Source organism: Sorex fumeus, unplaced genomic scaffold (genome assembly GCF_029834395.1).
Source record: "Sorex fumeus unplaced genomic scaffold, SorFum_2.1 ptg000023l, whole genome shotgun sequence".
Lineage (NCBI taxonomy): Eukaryota > Metazoa > Chordata > Mammalia > Eulipotyphla > Soricidae > Sorex > Sorex fumeus.
In genome coordinates this window covers 533,104-553,082 of record NW_026606080.1, presented here as the reverse complement: position 1 = coordinate 553,082, position 19,979 = coordinate 533,104, and the positions used below count along the sequence as shown (strand labels likewise).

The 19,979-nt window shown below is 48.2% G+C and overlaps 1 protein-coding gene across 1 annotated transcript in view; it reads right to left on the bottom strand.

Moving 5' to 3' along the window:
* Positions 1-19,499, bottom strand: part of LOC130023312 (patatin-like phospholipase domain-containing protein 4) — a 33,769-nt gene extending 14,270 nt beyond the window's left edge. The window contains exons 1-4 of the mRNA XM_056113787.1: positions 19,317-19,499; positions 18,361-18,455; positions 18,106-18,241; positions 16,715-16,780 (exon numbers count right to left, since the gene is read on the bottom strand). Coding sequence (XP_055969762.1) covers positions 16,715-16,780; positions 18,106-18,241; positions 18,361-18,455; positions 19,317-19,499 — 480 coding nt within the window. The remainder of the gene's footprint in view (positions 1-16,714; positions 16,781-18,105; positions 18,242-18,360; positions 18,456-19,316) is intronic.
* Positions 19,500-19,979: the final 480 nt, after the last annotated feature.

The following is a 19,979-nucleotide window of genomic DNA, read 5'->3' as shown; positions in this document are numbered from 1 at the left end:
CCACAAGCGGCTGTGCCTAGGCCGGCTTAGCACTGCTCAGACATCTCCCGTGGCAATGCTCGGGTACAAAATTCAGGAATTTAGAGGGGAGTCTAGGACACCTCTTACCCCTTGGGCTTTCATTCCAGCCCTAACCAACATCACTTTATTTTTACAATCTTTTTTTTATTGAATCACTGTGAGATGGACCCTCACAAAGTTGTTCATGATTGGGTTTCAGTCATACAGTGTTCCAACTCCCGTCCCTCCACCAGGGTACATTTCAGTGTCCCCAGTTTCCCTCCTGCCTGCCACCCCCTACTCTGCCTCTGTGGTAGGCACTCCCCCACCCCGCCCTCTCCCTCTCCATCTCTCTCTCTCCCTCTCCCTCTCCCCTGGCCTCCTGGACCTGGGTACACAGTGCACAGTGTTTTGCCATTTTTTTTCTGATTTATTTCTGTGTTCCATTACAGTTGTTATTCTCTTAGGTGTTGAGAGTGTCTTTTTCATTTTTTTTAATCGAATCACTGTGAGATATAGGTACAGACTTACAAACTTTCATGATTACATTTCAGTCATACAATGGACAAGTACTCATCCCTCCACCAGTTCCCATTTTCCACCCCCAATGATCCCAGTATCCCTCCTGCCACCCCCACCCTTTCCTAACCCCTGCCTCTGTGGCAGGCACATTTCCTCCCACTCTCTCTCTCCCTTTGGGTGTTATGTTTTGCAATACATGTACTAAGAGGCTATTATGTTTGGTCCTTAGTCTACTTTCAGCGTGCATACAACAAACTGTATGCACATTTTCCCTTTTTGTATCAGGAAATAATGCCTGCACTGAGGCTCACCCTTCCTCTCCTCCTAAATCCTTCTACAAAAAGGTCCTTGCCAGGGGTGGCATCCTGAAACCCTAAATGCTTCTTTAAATTCGCTTTCTCTGGTTCACTGAGCACGTTGTCTGCGGAATTCCCATTGCGGGCCAGCGTGGCCGCCTCTATTCTCTTCCGCTCTGGGCGCAGAAATAATCCCTTGCTAGAATCTTTTGAGAGAGCCACGCAACTCTGCAGGCTAATTAACTGTGCACCTCCACATCTCAGAAATATTGCATGGGGTTGCGTGGCTGCACCTTCATGACTTGAGCCCCTGCTCATGCAGATGTCTTTCCAGGGGCTGTGGCCATCCGGGACCGGCCGGTGCATTTGCACTCTTTGCAAGCAAGCTCCTAGACCTGCCCTCTTCTCCACCCACCCTCTGCTCTCTGTCCCACACACTCCGTGTTTGTTTCCCAGTTTTGTTTCTTTGTCACTCTGAGACAAATAGACGACCATACCCCATAGAACTTTTGTTTTCCAACTGGTAATGGAAAACATTATGAGGAGGCACGCATGCTGGCAGAAGGTTAAGGCACAGGCACTGGGAACTCCTCTCCGGCTCAGTTCTGCGTCACGAGTGCTGGGGCTCTTGTGCTTCAGGGGGGCTGAGGGGCGTCTGTGTGTGGCTCAGGGTTCAGCGGGAGCAGAGAGTGCCTCTCGCTGCTGGCTTTGCAGCTGTGTCCATCCTGAGCACATGACGCCGGTGCTGTGATTAGCATTCCATACTCTCGTGGGAGCCAAGAGGGTACCAGCCGTGGCATTAAAGTGTGGAACAGTGGCCGAAGCGATAGCATAGCGGGTAGGGCGTTTGCCTTGCATGCGGCTGACCCGGGTTCAATCCTCGGCATCCTATGTGTTCCCCCAAGCACCGCCAGGTGTAATTCCTGAGTGCAAAGCCAGGAGTAACCCCTGAGCGTTACTGGGTGTTACCCAAAAAACCAAATAAATAAACAAATAAAATAAAGTGTGGAACAAGGCGTCGGTGTCCTTGTCAACACAAATTTGGCGAAGAGCATTGATTCATTCGAATGCCTAACAACCCGAATCGGACGTTTACATTTGAATAGATGTGGCTCAATCAGGTGAATGAGACCAGTTGTAGTTACGAACATCGAAGAAATAGCTAAGAGGACGAAGAACCTCCGGCTCCGGGCACATCTCTTTGATTCCACTGTTCTTCCTGCATTAACATATGCCTCAGAGACCTGGGCCCTACGCAAACAAGATGAGAACGCCATTCAGGTCTCCCAGAGAAGAATAGAAAGAGCTATGCTTGGAATATCACGTTTCACTCAAATGAGAGAACGAATCCGGAGTTCTGACATCCGTCGACGATCAAGGATCAGGGACGCTGTCTCATTTGCCAAGGTGTCGAAAATCAGATGGGCTGGTCACGTAATGAGATTTAAAGACGACCGTTGGACTAGAGCTGTTACTGATTGGATTCCATGGGATGTCAAAAGACCGTGTGGCCGCCCACCTGCCAGATGGTCAGACTTCTTCGTCAAGATCATGAACGATCGGTTTGAGGCCCTTCATGTTCCCGGAGCGAACAGATGCCATTGGGCTACACTAGCACGCGACAGGGACAAATGGAGACGTTACTGGCGCCCGCTCGAGCAAATCGACGACTAACGGGAAGTTAAGTGATTAAGTGATTAAGATGTGGCTCACTGCCTGCAGTTTCTATCTTCGTTGTCTACGCACCAACATCTCATTATAATGAAAGAGAAATCGAGAAGTTCTATAAAGAAGACCACATCTTCTACAAGATCATTGTGGGTGATTTTAATGCCAAGATAGGACCGAGAAGATCAGCTGAAGAACTTCACATCGGGACCCATGGCCTAGAATGGAACGAACAGGGTGAGAGACTGTCTGAGTTCATCATGTCGACCAAGACCATTCATGGTAGCTCACAGTTCCAGAAGGCAGAATCTAAACGATGGACATGGGAGTCTCCCGGTGGACGATTCCACAACGAAATAGACCACATCATATTCAATCGACGGTTTTGCCTGACTGATGTCGCTGTTGTCCCAAAATTCCAAAAGGGATCGGACCACCGTCTCCTTCGTGCAAAATTCTACTTCACAGAGCGGGGAGAAAGGGCTGCAAAGTTCAAAAAGAGAACTCCCAGAATGACCACCAACTGGGAACTCTTTGGTACTATTGCGGTAACATGGGAAGATGCCATTGTTGACAACATTGACGAGGAATACGATCGACTGGTTCAGCACCTCCATGAATGTGCGAGGAACGCCAAGAGAGAGATAGCCAGAAAAAATCGCCTATCTTCGAAAACTCTTGAGCTAATTCGCCAGCGTGGTTTGGCGCATGCCTCAGGCAACCGCAAGCTAATGTCCGAGCTCGCAAAGCAGTGCAGAGATGCGATCAAGGAAGACCTTAAAGAGAGAAGAGCAGAAGTACTGGTAGATGCGGCAGAAGCCGGGAAAAGTATTCGTAACGCCTGCCTGTCCTTCGCCAACTATAAGACCAAGATGACTGCCCTCCGACGTCCTGATGGATCCATCACATCCTCCAGAACGGCAATGGAGAAGATTATCCATAACTTCTACTCAAATCTCTTCGATAGCCATGTCCACTTGCCGACATACCAAATTCCACAGGATGGATATGTCATTCCCAACGTTCTCCCTTCCGAAATCTGACATGCCATTTCGTCGGTAAAGAAACAAACAGCACCCAGCCCAGACAAGGTCAGACCTGAACACCTGAAGAACCTGCCGTCAGTACTCATCAATACACTGGCTCGGCTCTTCACACGCTACCTGTCTGAATGCAAGGTTCCGTCCCAATGGAAAACCAGCAGGACCATACTACTGTTCAAGAAGGGAGACATCCATGACATTGGCAACTATCGCCCGATCTGCCTATTGTCTGTCATCTACAAGTTGTTCACTCGAGTCATCCTAAATAGGATTGGCAAAACACTAGATGAAGGACAACCATGCGAGCAAGCTGGGTTCCGCAAAGGATTCAGCACCATCGACCATATCCACACGATAACCAAGCTCATTGAGGTTTCTCGGGAGTTCAAGATGCCGCTCTGTTTAACGTTCATTGATTTAAAGAAGGCCTTTGATTCTGTTGAGATGGAAGCGGTCATTGAAGCCCTAGCCAATCAGGGCATTCAAGCCCAGTACATCAGGATCCTCCGTGAGCTGTATTGCGGATTCACTACCAGGATCTCACCATTCTACAAAGAAGTGTTCGTTGATGTCAAGAGAGGGGTGCGGCAGGGTGATACCATTTCACCGAAACTCTTCAGTGCCACCCTCGAGAACATCATGCAACGACTGGAATGGGAAGGAATGGGAGTGAAGATAGATGGCCGGCAACTACACCACCTCCGCTTTGCTGATGACATTGTTTTAATAACACCAAACATCAGCCAAGCAGCACAAATGCTGGCCGACTTTGACCGTGAGTGTGGAAAGGTAGGACTACAGCTGAATCTTACGAAGACAATGTTTATGAGAAACAGCCTTGTTCCTGATGCCCCATTCGCTCTCAATGGAACGACCATCTCCGAATGCAACAGCTATGTGTACCTAGGTCGAGAGGTCAACATGACAAATGACCTGGCACCCGAGCTGCGCAGGAGGAAGAGAGTGGCTTGGAACGCCTTCAAGAATGTCGAAGAAATAGCTAAGAGGACGAAGAACCTCCGGCTCCGGGCACATCTCTTTGATTCCACTGTTCTTCCTGCATTAACATATGCCTCGGAGACCTGGGCCCTACGCAAACAAGATGAGAACGCCATTCAGGTCTCCCAAAGAAGAATAGAAAGAGCTATGCTTGGAATATCACGTTTCACTCAAATGAGAGAACGAATCCGGAGTTCTGACATCCGTCGACGATCAAGGATCAGGGACGCTGTCTCATATGCCAAGGTGTCGAAAATCAGATGGGCTGGTCACGTAATGAGATTTAAAGACGACCGTTGGACTAGAGCTGTTACTGATTGGATTCCACGGGATGTCAAAAGACCGCGTGGCCGCCCACCTGCCAGATGGTCAGACTTCTTCGTCAAGATCATGAACGATCGGTTTGAGGCCCTTCATGTTCCCGGAGCGAACAGATGCCATTGGGCTACACTAGCACGCGACAGGGACAAATGGAGACGTTACTGGCGCCCGCTCGAGCAAATCGACGACTAACGGGAAGTTAAGTGATTAAGTGAAGTGTGGAACAGAGTCGCTGTGATGCTCAGGGACCATGAGAAGCCTGAGACTGAATCAGGGACGCAGCCATGGGCAAGGCGTTGCCTTAGGCCCTGCACCGTCCCTCTTGGCCCCAACATGCCAGATTTGTTGGAGGCCACACCCGGTGGTGTTCAGGGTTTACTCCTGTCTCTACACTCATGGGCGAGGCTTGGGGGAACCTGCTGGGTCCCGGGGATGTCCAGAGCAGCCACACGCATGACAAGTGTTCTCTCCAGTGGACTGTTGCTCCAGGCCCAACGTCATTGTGTTTTATTTTAATTTTTCTTATTACTATATTGAATTACCATGAGATACAGTTACAAAGCTGTTTATGATCGGGTTTCAGTCATACAATGCTCCAACAACCGTCCCTTCACCAGTGTCCTCAGCTTCCCTCCTGCCATCCCCTCTCTGCCCCAGCCTGCCTCTATGGCAGGCACTCTTCTGCTCTGTCTCTTTTGTCTGTCTCTGTCTCTGTCTGTATGTCTTTCTCCACCCCCCCACCCCCATTTGTGCATTATGGTTTGCAATACAAACACCAAGAGTCATCACGTTTGGTCTTTTACCAAACACTTTCAGCACACATCTCCCATCCCGAACGATTCCTCCAGTTATCCTTGTCATAGAGGTTCCTTCTCTAACCCAGCTGCCCTCTTCCCCAACTGTTTTTTTTTTCTTTACTGATTCACCGTGAGGTGTAGTAACAAAGCTTTCATGTTTGAGCTTCGATCATACAATCATCAAACACCCATCCTTTCAAGAGGACACATTTTCGTATTTTGGTCACTGTTTCTTTTGAGGTGCAGAAGCTTCTTAGTTTAAGATAGTCCCATTTGTCTATCTCTGTTTTCACTTGCTTGGCCAGTGGCGCGTCATCTTGAAGATACCATTAGCTTCAATGTCATGGAGGGTTTTGCCAACCTTGTCTTCAGTGTTCATTATGGATTCCGGTCTGATGTTGAGGTCTTTAATCCATTTTGATCTTACTTTTGTACATGATGTTAGGTAGAGGTATGAGCCCATTTTTTTTTCATGTAGCTGTCCAGTTTTGCCAGCACCATTTGTTAAAGAGGCTTTCCTGGCTCCACTTCACATTTCTTGTTCCCTTATCAAAGATTAGCTGATCATATATTGGGGGGGGGGGGAGTCAGTATATTCAACCCTGTTGTATTGGTCTGCGGTTCTAACTTTGTTCCAGTACCATGCTGTTTTAATTATTACTGCTTTGTAGTTGAGTTTGAGGTTGGGGAGGTTGATTCCACCCATTTTCTTTTTCCCAAGAATTGCTTTACCTATTCGTGGGGGTTTATTGTTCCATATGAATTTCCGGAGTGTTTGCTCCATTTCTTTGAAGAATGTCATGGGTATCCTTATAGGAATCACATTTAATTTTGTACAGTGCTTTGGTGTGTATTGCCATTTTAACAATGCTAATTCTCCCATCCATGAGCAGGGGATATCTTTCCATTTCCCCGTGTTCTGTTTTAGTTCCTGAAGTAGCGTTTTGTAGTTTTCTTTGTAGAGGTCTTTTACATCCTTAGTTAAGCTGATTCCTAGGAACTTGATATTCTGAGGCACAATTGTGAATGGGATTGTTTTTACCATGTCACTTTCTTCTCTCTCATTATTTGCATATAGGAAAGCCACGAACTTTTGGATATTGATTTTATAGCCTGCATCTTTACTATACAAGTCTATTGTTTCTAGGGTTTTCTTGGTAGAGGTTTTAGGGTTCTCTAAGTATAGTATCAGATCATCTGATAACAGTGAGAGCTTGATGTCTTCCTTTCCTAACTGAATGCTCTTAATATCGTTTTCTTGCCCAACTGCTATTGCAAGTACTTCCAGTACTATATTGAACAGCAGTGGAGAGAGTGGGCATCCATGTCTCATCCCTGATCTTAGACGGAAGGCTCTTAGATTTTCCCCATTGAGGCTGATGCTTTCCATAGGCTTGTGGTAGATGGATTTTACTGTATTGAGGGAAGTCCCTTCTATACCCATTTTGGCGAGGGTTTTCATCATAAATGGGTGCTAGATCTTGTCAAATGCTTTCTCTGCATCTATTGATATGATCACATGGTTTTTATCTTTTCTTTTGTTGATATGATGGATTATGTTGATTGATTTCCGAATGTGAAACCATCCTTGTATCCCTGGGATGAATCCCACTTGGTTGTGGTGTATGATCTTTTTCATGAGTTGTTGAATTCTATTTGCTAGTATTTTGTTGAGAATCTTTACATCCGTGTTCATCAGGGAGATCGGCCTGTAGTTTTCTTTTCTTGTGGTGTCTTTGTTTCCTTTTGGTACTAGAGAGATATGAGCCTCATAGAAACTGTCTGGGAGAGTTTCTGTTTCTTCAATTTCCTGTAAAAGCTTGAGAAGAACTGGCAATAGGTCTTCTTTAAATGTTTGGAAAAATTCGCTAGTGAATCCATCTGGACCTGGGATTTGGTTTTTGGGATGACTTTTGATTACAGTTTCAATTTCCTTGATATTAATAGGTCTATTCAGGTATTCCAGATCTTCTTGGTTCAACTTTGGGAGATTACAGGAATCCAGGAATTTATCTATTTTTTTCTAGGGTCTCTTGTTTTGTGGCATACAGTCTTTGATGATCTTCTGAATTTCTTTGGTTTCCGTTGTTATGTCCCCCTTTTCATTTCTGATTTGGTTTATTAGAGTTCTCTCTCTTTCTTTGTGAGTTTTGCTAGTGTTTTATTAATTTTGTTTATTTTCTCAAAGAACAAGCTTTTGGTTTCATTGATCTTTCTGATTTTTTTTTTTTTTTGGCTTTCCATGTAGTTGATTTCTGCTCTAACTTTTATGATCTCTTTCCTTCTGCCTGGTTTGGGCTCCTTTTGTTTGTCCTTTTCTAAGACCTTTAGCTGTGAAGTCAAGTTGTTTATGTGGGCCCTTTCTTCCTTCGTGAGAAATGCTTGCAGAGATGTAAAATTTCCCCTTAACATGGCTTTAGTTGCATCCCACAGGTTCTGGTAGCTTGTGTCTTCATTCTCATTTGTTTCCAGGTATCTTTTGATTTCTTCCTGGATTTCTTTCCTGCCCCACTCCTTGTTCAACATTGAGTTGTTTAATTTCCAGGTGTTTGATTTGGTTTTCTGCGTCTGTATATGATTAACTTCTATATTCAGTGCATCATGGTCTGAAAAGATAGTTGATACAATGTCTATCTTCCTGATTCTGTTGAGGTATGCTTTGTGGCCCAGCACATGGTCTATTCTAGAAAATGTTCCATGTGCACTGGAAAAGAATGTGTATTCTTTTTTGGAGGGATATAAAGTCCTGTATACTTTATACAAAGACAGTCGACAGAATGGGAAAGGATATTCACCCAATACCCATCCGATAAGGGGTCGATATCAAGGATATACAAAGCACTGGTTGAACTCCATAAGAAGAAAATATCCAACCCCAACAAAAAATGGGGTGATGAAGTGAACAGAAACTTTTCCAAAGAAAAAATCCGAATGGCTAAAAGGCACATGAGGAAATGCTCTATATCACTAATCATCAGAGAGCTGAGATCAAAACAACAATGAGATATCATCTCACACCACAGAGACTGGCCTACATTCAAAAGAACAAAAGCAACGGGTGTTGGTGCAGATGTGGTGAGAAAGGGACCCTCCTTCACTGCTGGTGGGAATGACAACTGGTTCAGCCCTTTTGGAAAACAGTATGGACGCTTCTCAAAAAATTAGAAATTGAGCTCCAATTTGACCCAGCAGTACCACTCCTGGGAATATATCCCAGAGAGGCAAAAAAGTACAGTTGAAATGACATCTGCACTTGTATGTTCATTGCTGCACTGTTCACAATAGCCAAAATTTGGAAAAAAAACCCGAGTGCCCAAGAACAGATTACTGGTTAAAGAAACTTTGGTATATCTACACAATGGAATACTGGTTAACTGTTAGAAAAGATGAAGTCATGAAATTTACATACGAGTGGTTCTACATGGAAAGTATCATGCTAAGTGAAATGAGAGAGGGACAGACATAGAAAGTGTGCACTTATCTCGGGAATATAAAGTAACAGAATGGGAGACGAACACTCAAGAATAGTTGAGATAAGTACCAGGATGTCTGCTCCATAGCTTGGAAGCTGGCAGCACATGCTGGGGGTAAAAGGCAGCTCAGATAGAGAAGGGAACACCAAGTAAAGGATGTTTGGAGGATTCGCTCGGGATGCGAGATGCGTGCTGAAAGTAGACTATAGACTGAACATGATGGCCATTCAATACCTCTATTGCAAACCACAACAACCTAAAGGAAAGAAAGAGCAAAAGGGAATGACCTGCCACAAAGGCGGGGCGGTTGAGATGGGAGGGCAACTGGGATCATTGGTGGTGGACAATGGGCACTGGTGGAGGGATGGGTACTTGATCATTGTATAACTGAAACCCAAGCATGAAAGTTTGTAAGTCTACAACTGCACCTCTTGCTGGTTCTCTAATACAAAAAAAAAGAGTGCACGTTTTCCACCACCAAAGTCCCTGGTATCTCCCCAACCCCGTCCCCACATTCACCACCTACCCCGCCTGTGTGGCAGACCATTTACAACTATCAACTGTCTTTCTCTACTTTGGTTAACTTCGATATTTGTGTCTAGTTCCAGCACCACTCATTCTTGCCAAAAATATAATGCTAGACAATGTGTTTTGTATTGCTTGCTATGGATACAATATAATGCCATGCAGCTACTCTTGCAGCCATGCACTCTCGCAGTTCCAACATTTTAATAATTAGGTTCTGGAGGATCGCTGCAGCAAGTTGCTCAGGTCCAAGATTCATTTTTGTGTCTCTGGATCATGGCCGTGTGGGAGCTTAAGTAGATGGTGGCTGTGTGTGTGGACGTATTCTCAGAGTTCCATGGGGGCGGGGAGAAGGAGAAGGACCGACTCCTCTCCGATCCTGTGAAGCCTGGCGTTTCCTGCCACCACCACCCATACCTGGAGGTTTTCGCTGTGTTCTAGAAGATGGTGTCTGCTGGGGTTCCTAGAGGGCAGGTGGAGGGACGGCACTTGCCCCCAACTGGAGTGGCCCGGCAAAAAACTCTGCAATAGCAACATCCAGAGCCATCTCTGCAGCAAGTCGCTTGGATGTGAGATTTATTTGTGTGTACTAGATCATTTATTTTCCCTTGCACATTTTATGTATCATGAAAGATCATGTGGCTGCATAAGTGACTGTGTGCTTCTAAGATTCTAAATTATAATTGGTTGGTTCCAGAGACATTGCTATAGGGAGCTATTCCAATGTGGTTTGGAGAATTAGTCCCGACAGTTGCATACCAGAGTGTTGCTTGTATGCTCATAGTCGCTGGGATTCCACCTAGAGAAGGCAGGAGACTGCACCTGCTCCATCTGGGACATCCCGGTGAAGTCAGCTTGGTATCGGGTCTGGAGAAATCTCCAGGGATGTGATGCCTTCTGGGATCGTCACTGCTATGTGCGGCAAGATGGTTCCTGGAGGCAGGTTGAGGGCATGACTCCAGGCATCGGGAGCGAACAGGAAGCCAGGATGAAATTGCCTGGTTCCAGTGCTGCCATGTGGTTTGGAGAGTTAGTCCTGAAACCCACATACGGGAGCCTTGCTTGTAGAAGCTCATGATCACCGGGATTCCATCTGGAGAAGGCAGGGAGACTGCACTTGAAGAGTCATTATTTCTTACCATGTATTCCTGCCCCTTTACCTCAGCAGTGCCCTCTGAGCATGGCACAAGATAGTTGAAGTCTTTCCTGCACACTCACTTGCTGCCCCGGATGCAAGGTCAGTCCTCACTGAAGGAAGCAGGTTTTCCTGTGTATTCCACAGGATTAATGGTGCATGGCATGTTAATAACGTGGAATGCAATTTTATTTGAGGGATTTTGTTTTTCAATGTCAGCATTAACATTTAACTCTTCACCCGTTTTCTCCCCTTCTGCTTTGAATCTTCTGGATTTTTTTCTGTTGATGTGTCAACCTGTTCTTCCTGCATTAACATATGCCTCAGAGACCTGGGCCCTACGTAAACAAGATGAGAACGCCATTCAGGTCTCCCAAAGAAGAATAGAAAGAGCTATGCTTGGAATATCACGTTTCACTCAAATGAGAGAACGAATCCGGAGTTCTGACATCCGTCGACGATCAAAGATCAGGGACGCTGTCTCATTTGCCAAGGTGTCGAAAATCAGATGGGCTGGTCACTTAATGAGATTTAAAGACGACCGTTGGACTAGAGCTGTTACTGATTGGATTCCACGGGATGTCAAGAGACCGCGTGGCCGCCCACCTACCAGATGGTCAGACTTCTTCGTCAAGATCATGAACGATCGGTTTGAGGCTCTTCATGATCCCAGAGCGAACAGATGCCATTGGGCTACACTAGCACGCGACAGGGACAAATGGAGACGTTACTGGCGCCCACTCGAGCAAATCGACGACTAACGGGAAGTTAAGTGATTAAGTGATTAAGTGATGTGTCAACACCATGGCCTGGCCATGGTGAGCTCAGCGGTTCTGTGTGAAGATGGCAACCCGTCTCGGGTTTATCAGCTGCCAAGACAACCACTTTGGAATATCTGGAAGCCTCTTTGCCCACGGAGCTTCTGGACCTGAGCAAGGAGCTTTTGATCTCGCACGACGTTGCTCAAGTTTGCTGGAATCTTCTCTGCTCAGCAAGATCCTTTGTTTGTGGCCCAGCAACTTCCTGTGGACTTTGAGGTTGGCCGAAGTATCAGCTGGCCAGAGTGCACACTCTCCAGGCCAGTGTCCACCCAGCTGGATGCAGAATCCCATGATTATGATGCCAATGGGGTGCCCAGGTGACTTATATCCATTGGAGAAGACAGACGACAGCCTTGAGAAGGGGACCTGCCACTTTCTCCCCATTAGCCTCTGCCACCCTGGGACCAGCTGGGAAGACTCCAACTGGTGACGTCTGCGATGAGCCCCTGCATGGCACTCACCTTACGTCCTGCCAGCCCCGCTAGGCAGACACTGACTACACCTGACATCTCCTTGTTGGTTGCTGCATGGGAGTTACTCCCAGCACCCAATTTCTCGGGGGCCACGGGCTCAGGCTGCAGCCAGCCACAGCTCTACAGCAAAGGAAGTAAGTCCTCAAGCTCCCCCAGGCCTCTCTGCTCTAAGGGATTCCAGAAGGACACAGCAGTCAAGCGAAAAAATAGATGGTGTTGGGAGGTTTTAAGGAAGGGGAGGGAGGGAAGAGAGAAAGAGGGAGAGAGAGATAGAGAGAGACAGAGAGACAGATAGAGGGGGGAGGATGAAGCAGGGAAAGAGAGACAGAAAGAGACTGAGAGAGAGGGGCGAGGGAGGAGATAGAGGGGAAGGAGAGGGAGAAAGAGACAGAACGAGAGGGAGGGAGAGGCAGAGAGGGGAATGAAGAAGGAGACAGAGAGGGGAAGAAGAGAGAGACACAGAGAAACAGAGAGGGGGAGGAGGGAGAGAAGCAGAGAGGACGGAGGGAAAAGAACGGAGGAAGAAGGGGAGAGAGAGAGAGAGAGAGAGAGAGAGAGAGAGAGAGAGAGAGAGAGAGAAACATACTCAAGAGAGAACACGGGCTATCCAAACATTGGGATTTTAAAAAAAAATTGTAATCCCCTTCTTTAGGGAGGGGATTCACTTGTCACTTGTTCATGGATTTGCTCGAGTGGGCACTAGTAATGTCTCCACTCGGTCACAAGTAATCATAGCACCGTGGTTCTGGGGGCAGAATGTCCCTGTCTGTCCTCTGTAAATCATGGGATAACACCTTGTCCCCATGCAACAGCTCAGAGAGTAAGAAAGAATGTGTCTTTTATTATTATTATTGATTTTCATTAAAAACATTGTGATTTATAAAGTTGCTCATTGTACAATTGTTTCCAGCATTTGGTGTTCCAACCCCACCAGTGTGACCTTCCTTCCATCAATAATCCCACTTTGCCTCCCGGTCCCAAGCTCTCCCCGCGAGCACATACCAAATTGACTTTATATTGCTTGTTCCAACAAAACTTGAAGAAGTAACAAGTGAAATGATGGGAAGAAAATCAGTAAGGGCATAGCAGATCGGATGGGATGTGACGTAGAAGGAAAGATCGTGTCTTGGCTTCAGTCATGCTGTGATAGCTCATTCTCGTCATGAGAGGGGAAAGCTCTGGATCCTGTAGGCAGAAAGACTGGGTCCGACTACATCAGAAACGCGATTCTGGTGCTGTGTCCCAGAACTCCCCAGTACGCAAGCATGTGCCTGTTGGCCACCTGTATGCCTTCTTTGGGGAATTGTCTTCCCAACGCACAGAGGAACGGATAAAGAAGTTCCATGATCTATAGACACAATGAAATACATTCCAGTTGTCGTATGATGTTCTCGAGGGTGGGACTGAAGAGTTTTGGTGAAATGGTGCCACCCTGCCAAACCCTTCTCTTGACATCGATGATTACTTCTTTGAGATCCTGGTAGTGAATCTGTAATACAGCTCACGGAGGATCCTGATGTATTGAGTTTGAATGCCCTGATTGAATAGGGCTTCAATGACTGCTTCCATCTCAACAGAATCAAAGGCCTTCTTTAAATCAATGAACATTAGACAGAGCGGCATCTTGAACTCCCGAGAAACCTCAATGAGCTTGGTTAATGTGTAGATATGGTCAATGGTACTGTATCCTTTGCGGAACCCAGCTTGCTCGCATGGTTGTCCTTCATCTAGTGTTCTGCCAATCCTATTCAGGATGACTCGAGTGAACAGCTTGTAGATGATGGAAAATAGGCAGATCGGGTGATAGTTGCCAATGTCATAGATGTCTCCCTTCTTGTACAGTAGTACAGTCCTGCTGGTTTTTCATTGGGACGGAAACTTGCATTCAGACAGGTAGCGTGTAAAGAGCCAAGCCAGCGTATTGATGAGTTCTGACGGCAAGTTCTTCAGGTGTTCAGGTCTGACCTTGTCTGGGCCGGGTGCTGTTCGTTTCTTTACCGACGAAATGGCGTGTCAGATTTCGGAAGGGAAAATATTGGGAATGACATATCCATCCTGTGGAATTTGGTATGTGGGCAGGTGGACATGGCTATCGAAGAGATCTGAGTAGAAGTCATGGATAATCTTCTCCATTGCCTTCTGGAAGATGTGATAGATCCATCAAGACGTCGTAAGGTAGTCATCTTGATCTTGTAGTTGGCAAAGGACAGGCGGGTGTTACAAATGCTTTTCCTGGCTTCTGCCGCATCTACCAGTACTTCTGCTCTCTCTTTGAGGTCTTCCTTGATCGCATCTCTGCACTGCTTTGCGAGCTCAGACATTCGCTTGCGGTTGCTTGAGGCATGCGCCAAAACACATTGGTGAATAAGTTCAAGAGTTTTCGAAGACAGTCATCTTTTTGTGGCTATCTGTCTCTTGGCATTCCTCGCACAATCATGGAGGCGCTGAACCAGTTGATCTTATTCCTTGTCAATTTTGTTCAACAATGGCATCTTCCCATGTGGCAGAATTAGTGCCAAAGAGCTTCCTTCTAGTTGGTGGTCGTTCTGGGTGTTCTCTTCTTAAACATTTTTAGCCCTTTCCCCCGCTCTGTAAAGTAGAATTTTGCATGAAGGAGATGGTGGTCCAATCCTATTTGGAATTTTGGGACAACAGCAACATCAGTCAGGGAAAACCGTTGATTGAATATGATGTGGTCTATTTCGTTGTGGAACCGTCCACTGGGAGACTCCCATGTCCAACGTTTAGATTCGGCCTTCTGGAACTGTGAGTTACCATGGATGGTCTTGGTTGACATGATGAACTCAGACAGTCTCTCACCCTGTTCGTTCCATTCTAGGCCATGGGTCCCGATGTGGAGTTCTTTGGCTGATCTTCTCAGTCCTATCTTGGCATTAAAATCACCGACAGTGATCTTGTAGAAGGTGTGGTCTTCTTTATAGAACTTCTCCAGCTCCATGTAGAACTTCTCATTTTCTCCTTCATCATAATTGGATGTTGGTGCATAGATAATGAAGATAGAAACTGCCAGCAGTGAGCCACATCTATTCAAGTGTAAATGTCCGATTCGGGTTGTTAGGCATTTGAATGAATCAATGCTTATGGCCAAGTTCTTGTTGCCAAGGACATCAACGCCTCTAACGCCTCTTTTATCACAAGTTCTGAGGAATAATTCTTCTCCAGTGTCGAAAATGGCGTGATGTGATTGATGCCTTCTTGTCTCAGTCAGACCAATGTTGTCGTACTTGATCTTTTGCGCTTTTACCATCAGGTCCTCAATGGATGCATCTGATGCTAGCATACGTGCATTGAAAGTACAGACAATCATTTTTGTCTTCCTTCGTTTTGGCAGCCTAGTTTGGCCTTGAGATTTTATCAGCCTTTCCTTCTTCAACCTTCTCAAGACTGCCATATTGGTGATGCCTTCAGGGTCAGGGGAATGAATCCCATTGTAATTACTGGTATTGGCATATCAAATATACAACGGATAGCTTGCGAGGCTCTGCCGTGCGGGCGGAACACTCTCGGTAACTTGCCAGGCTCTCCGAGAGGGATAGAGGCTTTGGGGGTGGCCTCTTATCACCCTTTTAGGTGTTCCCATGGTTCAAACCATAATTGAACCCTATCAAATATGGTACGGCAATTCTGGAAGATGGATATTAAGTGTCTTATAATGTGTCACATGGCCGCTTCGCGGCTGCGCGGTCCAGAAAGCATCCTGGAGCGTGGTGGCGGCTGGGTAGTGGAGGTAGAGGAGGACTTGTACCGTAGTGTAGAAAGGTCGGACTATAGCTGAATCTTACAAAGACAATGTTTATGAGAAACATCCTCGTTCCTGACACTCCATTCACTCTCAATAGAACGTCCATCTCTGAATGCAACAGTTACGTGTACCTAGGTGAAGAAGTCAACATGCCAAATGACCTGGCACCTGAGTTGCGCAGGAGGAAGAGAGCGACTTGGAACGCCTTCAAAAGCATCAAAGAAATAGCTAAGAGGACAAAGAACCTCCGGCTCCGGGCACATCTCTTTGATTCCACTGTTCTTCCTGCATTAACATACGCCTCAGAGACCTGGGCCCTATGCAAACAGGATGAGAACGCTCTTCGGGTCTCCCAAAGAGGAATCGAAAGAGCTATGCATGGAGTATCACATTTCACTCAAATGAGGGAAAGAATCCAGAGTTCTGACCTCAGTCGACAATCAGGAATCAGGGACGCTGTCTCATTTGCCAAGGCGTCAAAAATCAGATGGGCTGGACACGTAAGGAGATTTGGAGATGACTGCTGGACTAGAGCCATTAGTCAAAAGACCACATGGCTGCCCACCTACCAGATGGTCAGACTTCTTCATCAAGATCCTGAACGATCTGTTTGAGGCTCTTCGTGTTCCTAGAATGAACAGACACCATTGGGCTACAGTAGCACGCGACAGGGACAAATGGAGATGTCACTGGTGCCCGCTCGAGCAAATCGATGATTAACGGGAAGTCAAGTGATCAAGTGATCAAACAAAAACCACACTATTCCTGGAGGAAACCGCATACCGCTGGCTGACTTCTTGTGCAAATACTTCTCGTGCATGACTTCCCAAGGCCACGAACTGTCGGGACCTCCCAGTCCTTGCCAGGGAAGCACCTACCTGCCCTTTGTACTTAACCAGTGTCAGCCCAGTGTAGATGGGCACAAAGCTGCTAGCCAGCAGCACCTAGGTGGGCGGAGAAGAGACGGCGGGTGAGCCTCGGGGCCCGCACACGCCCTTGCTCTCTGACCTCAGGCCAGCCAGTGGGAGCTGGCACTTGGGAGCAGGAAGGTGGCGTGCCACATGGAGGCAAAAGGAACTGGACTAAAAGCGAGCACTGCAATGTCACCTGCCCGAAGAGGCACTCGGGAATGACTCCCGGTGGGCTTCGGGTACACTATGGGGCCCTGGGAATAGAACCCGGGTGCCTCGTGCAAGGCACAGGCCCTCCCCGCTGGACCATCACTCCGGGCCCTGTTCATCTCATGCGGGCTGGTAGATCTGGAGCCCCTGGCACCTCTTGAGCCAAGTTGGCAGCACATTGGAACATCTCCCCGGGGTCCCAAGACGGCCGTGGCTGACGCACACTGGCTGTGTGTAACCCTTCGCTGGCACAATGAGCCACAGGTGCAGCGAAGAGCTTCTGGTGGGGGCCAGGAAATGCGGGGTGTGGTGGCCAAAAGGCCTGAGCTCTGCCTGGGATGGAGAGACTGCGCAGGCCACTCCAGCAGCTGGACATGCTCCCAGCCACCCATGGGCATCCCCTGGACCCCAGGAAATTCAGCGGCTGTCCCCGAGCTCAGAGGAGCCACACTGACCGTCCCTCCGGGGGCTCATCCCCCATTCTGAGTTCTGCTCTGCAGGGACGAATCGGGCATGGCTGGGCAGCTTCTCCCTTTGCAGTTTGCTAGTCCACGGCTGACGGTAAGAAGAGGATGGGGAAACGTTTTTCTCTAAGGCGGGGTGCCAGAGTAGAAGGAGCCTGGGCCTGAGGGGCGCCGAGTGATGCTGGAACCTAGGAAGCCATGGACTTATTTCTCCTGGGGGTCCGTTTCCTCGGGAAGCTGTGGTCATAGCCTTCGTGCACAGGGGCAGCTGCAGGTGACATCCAAGTGCCACATCCAAGCGTCTGCTGTACCCAATCATCTCGGCCTATCCCCCGCAGCTCTTCCCAGACAAACTCTCCGTGCGTGCCCTTGCCTGCATGTCTCCGTGCGTATGTGGACTGTGTGTACCACGCACATGGGGACAGTGAGCTATAGCAGGATGGCGTATACACACACGTGGGGACAGTAAACTATAGCAGGACAGTGTGTACCACACATGGGGGGACAGTGAGCTATAGCACGACGGTGTGTCCCATGCACATGGGGCCAGTGAGCTATAGCAGGACGGTGTGTCCCACACACGTGGGGACAGTGAGCCAACAGGACCCGAGTGAGGCCAGGGCACAGGGAGGGTGGCCGAGCGCCGGGCAGAGGTGTCAGGAGCCAGTGCGGGCACCACCGTACCTTGATGAGGTCCTCCCAGGAGCTGAAGCTGAACACCAAGTAGTTCTGCCTGGTCCTGGTGTTAGTGATGGACACATGAAGTCGGCGGTGGGCCAGCTGGTGGGCATTGGCGGGGAGGATGGACTCCATCCCACACCTGCAGGGCACAAATGGGTGCTGCGTGAGCCCCCCCGCATGCCCGCAGGCCTGAGGCAGGGCCTTGGCAGAAAGTGGGCTGGAGGGGGCGGGGCGGGGCTGGCTGTGGGGGCCACTGACCTGAGTCGGGCCATGAAGTCGTAGCAGGGCGTCATGGCCCCAAAGAACTGCCCGTGGATTTCTTCAGCAAACGTGTAGGTGAATGCTTTACATTCCTGAGAGGGACCCATGAAGAGTGACTGCCCGCGGGGCGGGGGTGTCCAGACGGATGCGTTGGATTCTGGACGCAGTCGTGTTCTCTGTGAAAAGCACCTGCACTCTGCCCCCACCCCCATCTGGCTGGAGCCCCAACTTCTGACTCTCTGCCACCCCACTCTGGACCCAGGCAAGAAGGCTTCTCTGACTTCCAGTCTCTACCCCTCACCCCCTGGGTTCTGAAACTGTCCTGGCCCTGGCTGGCTCACACGTGGGGAACCTGGGAAACATCTCATGTCTAATCTAGAACTTTCTTCTGCTTTCTCCCTCATCCTCGCCACCCTGATAAGGGATGGGGACGATGTGTGTGTGTGTATTTCTATGTGTCTGTGTGAATCTGTGTATGTGCCTCTGTGTATTTCTAAGTATGTGTCGCTGTATTGTCTGTGTATGTGTCTGTGCATTTCTATATGCTGTGTCTGTCTCTGGGTGTACATCTGTGTGTCTCTGTATTAGTGTGTGACTGTGTATTTCTACATATGTGTCTGTGTGCGAGTCTGTGTAGATGTCTCTGTGTATTTCTATGTGTGTCTGTAACTCTGTGCACTTCTATGTGTGTGTCTGTGTGTATGTCTATGTGTGTGTGCCTATGTGTATCTTTGTGTTTCTGTGTGTGTGTGTGGGGGGGGCTGTGGGCAGGAACTGAATCCGGAGCGTCTGCATGTAATCCAAACACTCTGCGGCTGAGCCTGATGCCCAGCCCGGGGGTGGGGGGTGGGGTGGGGGGGGAGGTTTGCTGGCCGGTTTTCCTGCAAGAGGAGGTTTCTGTCCTCCCTTCTGAATGGCCAGGCCAGGAGCGGCCTTCGTTCTCACTGAATTACCTCCAATTTCTGCGGTGCTGTCAGCAGGACCTTGGCCACCAAGGAGCCCGCAGAGGCGCCTGCAAAGGCCTTCACGTCCTTCAGCAGCTTCCTGCCGTGCTTGCAAAGGGCAGACGCTGCCCCCAAGTGGTAGATGCCCAGGACCCCACTGTGAAACTGGGATCTTTTGCTACAAGCTGTCATACCCAGGGGAATGTCATCCCCAGGCTACCCAATTAATAACTAAGACTCTCTGGGAAGCCCCCAGCTGCCAACTCCCTGCCCCCTCCACACACACACACACACACACACCTTTGCAGGGAACATTTTCTTTCTCCTCTCTCACCTGGACCCAGTAGTGTCAGGAGAGACACAAAGCTACAACAGACCCATAACTGACCCCTGAGGATGCATCTGCTATGGCTATATTGGTGCTAATTTTTGTATTCTTTATTCCTTGACCAGAAACACGGATAAGGCCCAAGATATTTTCCCCCCCTCCCTGTTCTGATTTTATTATTTTCCCTAGATTTTTATGGAACTTTGGGGGGGGGGGGTTGGAGAGAGAGTAGAGAAAAATAACATCTGCTGAGATCAGAATTCCAGATGCTAAAAAATGTAACATCTGCAGAGATCCGAATTCCCGAGGATCCCAATGGAATGCATCCCAGTTTGCCAACAGCA